General features: G+C 48.5%; 1 protein-coding gene across 1 annotated transcript; it reads left to right on the forward strand.

Annotated features, from left to right (window-relative positions):
* Positions 1 to 2,895: 2,895 nt before the first annotated feature.
* Positions 2,896 to 7,940, forward strand: PGP (phosphoglycolate phosphatase). Its single transcript, XM_075565691.1, has 2 exons — positions 2,896 to 3,523; positions 5,497 to 7,940. Exons 1-2 carry the CDS (start codon positions 2,929 to 2,931, stop codon positions 5,820 to 5,822), a joined length of 921 nt encoding a protein of 306 aa, XP_075421806.1. The 5' UTR covers positions 2,896 to 2,928; the 3' UTR covers positions 5,823 to 7,940.
* Positions 7,941 to 9,955: the final 2,015 nt, after the last annotated feature.

Below are 9,955 nucleotides of genomic sequence, written 5' to 3' on the forward strand. Positions count from 1 at the left end.
CGAAACGTCGGATTGGGCGTCTGTTTGTATATGCCTAAATACAATCATTTTTGAATTACTGGACGTGAGTGCTGTCTCTTCTTACCGGACGCAAGGATGGTAATATTGTTTTTATATATATATTATGTGTGATGCAATGCAATACCTGTGGCCCGCAGGAAACCTGAGCCTCCGCTGCTGGGACCTTGGGGTGTACCTGAGTTGATGCTCGGTAGCGCCTCCACCTATAATGGGATTCTACTATGTGGAATGACCCCGTTACAGGACAATAAAGAATACACACGGGTAAAACAATAACAGTTTACTGTACACATCAGAGAACCAATAATAAAGGTGATACCAACTCGCAGGCCTCGCTGGACCCGTGTCCACACCCCAGTGGAGTTTACCCCAATGAACTAAGGGTAACCGAACCGTCCCAGTGTCCACCAGATCAATCACCCACCCAAGTGTGTGAGACAGCACTGCCCCCACTAGCCTGTGTGTGGTTGTTGCACTTAGTTGGGTACCTGCCGGGTGTGTCCACACCGGGGCGTGCAGTGATGCTGATGGGATCCACGGATCCAGTGACAGCAACCGCAAAGCCTCTGCCTCTACGTGGGGTGGGTCCCGCATGGATTGTACCACCGTATGAGATTGTTCTTTGTTGCAAGTGTCTGGGCCAGATCACCTGAGATCAGAATGCAGCCGCGTCCTGACGGTGTCCCTCACTCTGGTACTACAGGGCAGTGTCCCTATCTATGGGCCTGTCCCTGCAGCAACCACAAGCTGAGGGGAGTGTTGACCTTGCTGGGGCCTAAGGGGGTCTCTGGTCTAGTGCAGTGGGTCTCTGACTCCCTACACACACCCCACCCTTCTGCTGTCCCAGCTACCACTGAATCACTCACTAACTGCCTTAACTGTCATAACTGTCAGCGCAAGCTCCTTCGTGCCAAACTGCCTCTCTCCCTTAACCACAATTGCAGCAGCCCTATTGGATAGTTCACGCCACGTGACTACTGCCCTACAGGGTCATGGGACATGTAGTCCCCGCAGAGAGCCTTTTCCCATTGGCCGCCGCTTGCGCGATCTTCTGCGCTAATGTGCGCTATTTGTAGTCGCCGCCGCACTAGAGGAAGACACTGCGCATGCGTGCGCAAAGGCAAGATGGCGGCACCCTGAGTACTTGCTCCCGTCGGAGCTCTGGCGAGGCGCTCGCCACTCCGGCGGCCCCCATACTCTCTCCAGCCTCATTGGAGGTGCGTGCACGCCCCCGCCGGCACCCGCGTTACCCTCAGCACTCCCATTCGCAGCGGAGGTGAGGGCGACCTGGGACACACATATATATATATATATATATATATATATATATATAAATAAAACAGCTGTCGAGGGCACTCATAGCATATAAAATGTAGAAAAGCTTAGCTTCCAGCAGGATGCATACAGCAGGTTCACCATCAAGCCCCAGATAATATATTAATATATAGCAACAGAAATAGCCTGCAGCACTCACTATGTTATAGTATCAAAAAAGTATACATTTATTACATCTAGCAAAACAAGAGCAAATATTGTCAATCTTTCAGACCTGACGGTGGTCCGTAAAGTCTGAAACGTTGCCCATATTTGTTCTTGTTTTGCTAGATGTAATACATTTATACATTTTTGGTACTATATCATAGTGAGTGCTTCAGACTTTCTTCCTGATGAGATAGATAGATAGATAGATAGATAGATAGATAGATAGATAGATAGATAGATAGATAGATAGATAGATAGATAGATAGATAGTCCAGAGACAAGGCAATCATATTTAAGTTGTTTAAAGGTTGATCAAGGGTGTCAGCAGAAACAGCACATCAGATAGAAGAAAACGGGACAGGCACTCCAAGTTTATATATACACACACACCATGTTCAGGAAAACAGGGACCCCTCTTGTTTTTCATCATATGTATATCTCGCTCAATCCCTATGAAAATGTGCACAATTGTAGGTCTGTTATGTAGATTAACACTACATTGAAACAGAAGGAGTGTTGCTGGATTATGTTTCTCCCCTCCCCCTAAGAGCCATTGGTATTATACTAGGATTATGAGAGTGTATTTGAAACTTCCTAATGCTGTGGAGTGAGGCGTATTCTGGTTCCTCTATTGAGACAGAACCGACATTTGACCACAAGAGGGGTACAATCTCTAGAGGATTGTGTACATAGATTGTTCTGCGGTGTGTTGCAGGTCCTTCCGGGACCAAAGTTAACATCATTCTGAAATGTTTTTGCTGTTTCCTGAAAACACTGGGCTGCAAACGTGGGAATCCCTTTAGGAAGCCTGTGCCAGCTATTCCAGAGTTCTTCCAAGATTGTCAGCTTCTTGGGCCATAAATACTCGAGTATTAATAATAAAGTACTGATAGTGCAATGATGATGATAATAATAAAAAAATAATCCTAACAGCCCTGCTGAGAAAAGTTTTTATTAAAATACGTTATGAGATTTAAGAAATGCTAGACTTTAATTGAATCATTTATTTTTAATGAATAATTACAGTAAATAGTCATTTTTATTTCCGCGCTGCTCTAATTCTTCTTGTTAATAGTTCTAATTGTATATTATTTAATGTACTATAAATTATCAATATTTACGAATGTATTAAATCCTAATGTAAAAAAAAATGTGACTTAATTACTTTTATCATCATAGCGTGCTTCCAACTCGTGATATCAGGTTATCATGAATAAAATATGAATCCTAGCAAACTGCTGAGTTTCTGACACGTGGGGGCTGCGCTCTGACAGCTGCACCTGTCACCCTTGAAGAAATGGAAAACCTTGCTAGGCTGTCAGCCTTCTCCAATCAGACGCCTCCGCCGGACACCTCAGCCAATCACATTGCAGGATGGTGAGAGTGGTTTCAACTAGGTGCGGTTGCAGCGCGCGCGCAGCAGACATGGCAGCCTTCAAGTGCGCACGTGTGACCGGTGACCTCTCCCGCCGCTTTCTGGATTCGGTGGACACGGTGTTGTTTGATTGCGATGGAGTCCTATGGCGGGGGGACGAGGTCATCCCCGGGGCGCCCGAGCTGATCAACGGGTTGAAGCGGAAGGGCAAGCGGGTGTTCTACCTGACCAACAACAGCACGAAGACTCGGGCCATGTACACCGAGAAGCTGGGGCGGTTGGGTTTCGGGGCCGTGCCGGGGGACGTGTTCGGGACGGCCTACTGCACGGCCATCTACCTCCGGGACACGGCCCGGCTGAGCGGCAAAGTCTACCTGATCGGCGGACGGGCGTTAAGCGAGGAGCTGGGGGCGGCTGGGATCCTTCACCTGGGGAGCGGGCCGGACCCGGTGTCCGGGGGGATGGCAGACTGGGCGGCGGTGGAGACAGACCCCGAAGTGAAGGCCGTGGTGGTCGGGTTCGATGAGCACTTCAGCTACATGAAGCTTACCCGGGCGCTCCGGTACCTGCAGGACCCCGCCTGCCTCTTCATCGCCACCAATACCGACACCCGGTTGCCGTTAGAAGGTGGCCGAGCCATTCCAGGTACCCTACCCCCCGCCCACCTCAGCGCAGACACTCTTGTTTAGTGTACCCCCTTTGCTACCAGAGGGGATACGGGGTGGGCCCCTCTGGCAGCAAAGGGGTTAATAGGTTGATATGGGGAACAAAGGTGAGAACCCCCCGATAAACAGAAAAGCGGGTTAAGTAAAGATGAGGAAGCAGCAGGTCAGTTGGTTGTTAACTGTCAACATGTTATTGCAAAGGAAGTGTCTGTTGACCCGGCAGCCAGCTATAAATCCCCTCCCTCTCTCATTTAGCCGGGTTGGGGTAAGGGTTAGGCTGGGGTGGTAGGGTTGGGGTAAGGGTTAGGCTGGGACGGTAGGGTTGGGGTAAGGGTTAGGCTGGGACGGTAGGGTTGGGGTAAGGGTTAGGCTGGGACGGTAGGGTTGGGGTAAGGGTTAGGCTGGGGTGGTAGGATTGGAGTAAGGGCTGGGGTGGTAGGTAAGATTTAGGCTGGGACTGTAGGTTGGGGTAAGGGTTAGGCTGGGACGGTAGGGTTGGGGTAAGGGTTAGGCTGGGACGGTAGGGTTGGGGTAAGGGTTAGGCTGGGACGGTAGGGTTGGGGTAAGGGTTAGGCTGGGGCGGTAGGGTTGGGGTAAGGGTTAGGCTGGGACGGTAGGGTTGGGGTAAGGGTTAGGCTGGGACGGTAGGGTTGGGGTAAGGGTTAGGCTGGGACGGTAGGGTTGGGGTAAGGGTTAGGCTGGGACGGTAGGGTTGGGGTAAGGGTTAGGCTGGGACGGTAGGGTTGGGGTAAGGGTTAGGCTGGGACGGTAGGGTTGGGGTAAGGGTTAGGCTGGGACGGTAGGGTTGGGGTAAGGGTTAGGCTGGGACGGTAGGGTTGGGGTAAGGGTTAGGCTGGGACGGTAGGGTTGGGGTAAGGGTTAGGCTAAACAACTTTTTATGTATCCTGCTGCTGGTTTACTTAAGTTGAACAAGTGAAATAACTTCTACCTGTTGCAAAAGCCAACTCTGCTACTTTGGAAATCATAATGGTGACATCCTACAGGGGAAGTGGTCGATTTCTGTTAACCCCTTCACTGCCAGTGGCCTGCTTCTTTAATCAATATTAATTAAATTAATACAATGAGACATTTTGGTAGGGGTAGTAACAGAGGGGTCACCGGCCTAAAAACAGTGTGCGCAGATCAAATATGTGCAGTATTGAGAAAGTTGTAATATCCTTAGTATTTTGTGATTCACTATGAAAAAGAATAGACTAACCCCTGCAGTGAAGGGTTTCACTCATTATACTGCTTTTAATCGCTGTTTACACCAGGAATGCTATTTAACTAATTTGGTGCTAGAGGTAGCAGTGGTAGCGAAGGGGTTAAAGTATTTTGTGGACCCCCCTCCTCCCTGAAAATAGGTGGATCACCTAAGTCAAGTCCACGGATGGAATTATTTTAGTTATATTTATTCAGAGACACAGATGGACAGCATCTTATAAGTCGTGCACAGGCATTTCTTAGTTATGAGCGGAGAAGTACAGACATGATGGTATCCGTTCAAGTTCTTTGGTAGCTTTGCTTTCAATATACACAGGATCATCACACACTTCTCCCAGGTTTCAGGAGATCCGGGATTGCCCATGTATGAAGTTGTTTTTCTCACTTGATACTGCAATTTCAGTATATTTTATTTCACTGATAACACAACTTTGTTAGTCCCATTCCCTTTCATATGTTACCTTCCACCTTCCTGGCTCCTTAACCATACCAAGGACGCATCCCTTATTCTTTCTACTCTCTAAATATTCTCTCTGTATTTCTCTAAGGTCTTTGTTTTAATGACCTTGCTACTTCTTTATAACCAGAACACTGCATTTCTCTGCCATATCTCTGCTAATTTTATGTTAACTATTTGGGTGCTAGTATCTACCTTTTTATACAGTTAGTGTGAATAAAATGAATATAGCGTCAACCTGAAATCGTCCTATCTTCACTCCCCTCTCCCAGGAACGGGCTGCCTGGTGCGAGCAGTGGAGACAGCTGCTCACCGCAAAGCGCAGGTCATCGGTAAGCCCAGCTCCTTCATCTATGACTGCGTGGTCAAGGAGTGCGGATTGGAGCCCTCCAGGACTGTGATGGTGGGGGACCGGCTGGACACGGACATCCAGATGGGCTCCACGTGTGGCATCCGCACCCTCCTAACCCTCACTGGCTTCTCCACGCTGGAGGATGCAAAGTCTAATCAAGACAACGGATCCCTCTCCTTGGTCCCTGATTACTATGTGGATTCTGTCGCTGACCTGCTCCCAGCACTGGTGGAGCAAGGCCACTGAGCCTGTGATACAACGCAAGAGAGGGTGGCAGCAAAGGACTGGCACAGTGTTTAATTACACAGCCCATCACTCCAAGGCTGCCACTGTCATATCTGCCTACTGTCCCAACCCACCTCTGGGATAATGGTACCAGTTGGGGTTTTGCCCACCAAGTACTGGTTCACTGGAGTCTTTTGTCTTCTAGACAAAGGTTATTTGAAGCCAAAGTGATAAGTGACTATGGGTCAGTTGGCAGATATGAACTTATGGCAAAATGAGCATATTGAGTTTAGCGCTCAATCTTCTGCAGAGATTGGGCGGCCGTGCACTGATCCCGTAATTAGGGACACGTTGGCACAATCTGTAGCATGCTAACGTCTCCTGCAGTCCCACTCAGACTTGTCTCTTACACTGGCTTGGTTAATACTTACCTATGCAATCTGTCCCTGCCGGAGAGGTTTTAAATGGCTTCTCTTTCCCTCTGCAAAGGGCAAATTTAGGCCCAGTTCCACAAAACGCTGCTAAGCTTTAGCACACCTCCGCTCCCATTCCCATCTAATTTAATACCGACCGACCTTAAAAGTCGCCTCTTACATGAAATAGCCAGGACTCATCTACTGCACTTATTCCCTCACCTGCTGTCTCTGTAAGTCTCCCATCGTACCACTTAGATTGTAAGCTCTCTGGAACAGGGATTTCCTTTCCTATTGTCTGACTTTGCACTTATTGTATTTATAATTCCCTGTGTTGTATTGTCTTTGCAAAGCACTGAGTACACTGTCGGTGCTATATAAAGATATACATAGATACATATGCATGGGAGTAAAAGGCGTGCTAAAACGTGGCACCCTGTTGTGGATCTGAGCCTTGGTGTAACTAGAAACAAAGTACTCTTGGGGCTGGCGGAGGTATTGCCGCTCTCTGGCTCTCCCTGGGCTCGGCTCCTGTAATCTGCTTTTTAGGAGAATGGTCATTTCAAACTCCGTGTAAAACGCGGAGATTTTATTTCCGTTGAAATGTTATAAGTGCACCCAATATGTTTTATACGTGAGAAAGAGAAACTACGGTCCAGGAGCACGCGTGGTAGTTTCCTTACACCGGTTTGGTCGCACTGCGTGGATGCAAAGGAATAGGATGGCTTTTATGCTTCCAAAATCTACACCGTGGACTTTATAATGTATTCAACGTGCAGCTGAGATTAAGGAAGCAAAGGCAGAAATCCACGCGCAGCTTCAGCACTCGCATCCATGTTAAAGAGTTATTCAGCAGTGATGAAACACTCCAGCAGTTATGGGGGTTCAGTACTGCGGCTTAAAGACAGAAATCCTCGAAGCCATACGAGCAGTGCGTTCAATGAAGTGGATCCTTCTGTCCATTGAGATGCTGTTTGTGTAATTGAGAAGCAGAATATTCACAATGCCAAGCTCTTTTTTAAATTTTATTCTTTAATTTAAAAAAAATAATAAACTATCCAGGATTGCAGCAGGGGGTCTCCGGAAACGAACCCGCTGGTCCTGGAGATACTTACCGTCTGTACTAGGTGCCGGTAGCTGCTCTGGTAACAGGCAGGGTTCCCGTTATGGCGGAGATTCAAAGATACCGCACCCTGCGGACCAATAGGAAGCCATGACACCATTGGGTTCGGCTTCCTATTGGCCAACGTGACGCGGGAGCTTTACACTTTGAAGCCCGGCTAGCTCAACCGGAGTCGCTTCCAGCGTCTACTACGGAGGTAGGTATCTCCGGAAGCAGGTAGTTCCCGGAGCTGAAAAATGAATGGGGTATCGGCTCCGGAGGACCCCTGCTTCAATCCTGAGTTCAAAAAAGAGCTTGCATCACTCTTTTACGCCTCCACATGTGACAGGGTTACTCCCTATAGGACGGGCCCTGTATAGGTATATTCTACAACAGGCATGCGCACTCTTCTTTTTTTTTTCTCCCTGCTCCCCCATGTCTGATTCCACCCCCCCCCCCCCCCCCCCCCCGCTCACACCCTGATGCTAAGGGCTTTATGCAGTCGCTGTTCCTGTTAACACTAGCAAGATCTGTAGCCATATTTGTCTGTGTGTTCAGCTCATTTCAAATATTTCTAAAGCACCTTCAAATTGCTGAAATAAACTGTGTCCTCCAACCTTCAAACCTGCTGGGCGCGTCCTTTATCTTAGTCTCTGTGCTGCAGAACTGCTGTAAAACAGGTGAATGTCCCATTACCCCCATAACATAGGCCCATCGCTATTCTCCAGGTGCAGGTTAGAATTAGGCAATCACCCTCACACGGCCTAAAGAAGGGGCGGCCAACTCCAGTCCTCAAGAGCTACCAGCGGCCAGGTTTTTCAGGCTATCCCTGCTTCAGGAAGAAGATGAATGATCGTTGCAGCAGCCGCTCCAAATTACTGGGACTCACCGGGGAGTGACGTCACTCACCTTCGACACAGTGACACGAGGAACGAGAGAGCAACGGAGGACGGCTTCATCGTGAGTACTTGCAACGCCAGGCGGATCCATATTATTCTGCACTTCATACCACGGACATTGCTTTTGTCTCAGTCTAGTATCAGTAAACTCTCCAACACTCTCTCCCTACTTACGCTCCTCTATCTCCATCATGCTCATCCCTGGCATATGCCACAAGGTATAGTGCCTTTGAGCTTTCCAGACGGCTTTCTCTATCTACTATCCCTGCTTCAGCACAGGTGGCTCAGTCTTCGGCAGCCACCTGTCCTGTTGCAGGGATAGCGTGAAGGTAGCTCGTGAGGACGGGAGATGGCCGCCCCTTGCCTAAAGCCTCCACTTCTGTCCGAGCTGGCAATGAAAAGAAATGTTTTGTATTTTTGTTTCACATTCGCCGCCCCAATAATAAATACACCGCTTATATCCCAGGTACCCCCCCACAACCGGTCATGTTTTCAGGATATCCCTCCTTCAGCGCACAGGTGGATCAATCAGCATCTGATTGAGTCACCTGTGCTGAAGCTGGGGTCTACTGAAGACCTGTTCGGGGGGTGGAGGGGGACTGGAGTTGAGAACTCCTGCATTAGGGTTCGGGGGGAAAAACTCTGATAGCAAATGTGTCACGATCTAGACTGAAACAGAGTATCACTGCACAGTGCAAAGCGACCAGATATTCTTCATGCATAGAAAACAGAGGCAAGGACGTATTCTCTTCCTCTGCGGTGTCCTCACTGAGGCCTTGCAAAGGGCAACAGGGAAACGCTTACTGTACAGCCTGATCTTGGTTATTATTAGTATCGTTTATTTGTGAAGCGCCAACATATTCCGTAGCGTGGTACAGCGTTATGGATATTACATAAACAGTTACATGCAGGTGAGGACAAACATGTACAGAGGCAACAAGGGCCCTGCTCCGGAGAGCTTACACTCAAGAGGGAATGAAGGACAATGTTGAAACAAGAAGGTAAGGGGGCTCATTGTTGGATAAGGTGTGGCTCAGGTTAGAATATGGCCCAGTCTGACAGCTGAAGATATTAAGGAGGGTTTTTTTGGGGGGGCGGGAGGGAGAATGCTCCAGCCACACAGCTGGTCCCAATGGGATTGGAAGGGGTGTTGGATGTTAGAGGTAAGGTGAGTTTTCAGGGAGTGTTTAAACATCTTAAAACTGGGGGAGTGTGACGGGGAAGGAAGGGATTAAACTTATTTGCTATGCATTACTGTGTTTGCCCTGTCCCAGCCATTTTTATTCCCCATTTGCAGGCCATTCCCTGCCTGCGAGGGTAAAAGACAGGATGCATTGCTTTCCATACCCTCTAACTGACACATGATGGCAGATCTTAAATGTAAGGCAGGAGGTATTTTTTGTAAGTCCAAGCAGGAATTACTTGGACATCCAGCTGTGATATGGGTTAATGAGCTGGGGTATTTTTATTATGGAGCCTCAAAGGGATCTAGATGATTAGCATCTCCCTGTCTAAAAGAGTGTCAGTTATGAAAAGACCCACAGACCCATAATGTATACAAAACTGACATACTGATGCACAGCAGATGTCAGGCTAGTGACCCCTCCGGGTCAAAAATCAGACTTAGTGGTGCCAAGATATGGGTGTAGCCCAGGTATGCCAAGTGGCATGGGCGTCAACCTGACCCATGTGCCCTGCCCACCGGACAGCCCTTTTGACCGGTCTTATGAACAGTGGCTA

This window comes from Ascaphus truei, chromosome 11 (assembly GCF_040206685.1).
Source record: "Ascaphus truei isolate aAscTru1 chromosome 11, aAscTru1.hap1, whole genome shotgun sequence".
Taxonomy (NCBI): Eukaryota; Metazoa; Chordata; class Amphibia; order Anura; family Ascaphidae; genus Ascaphus; species Ascaphus truei.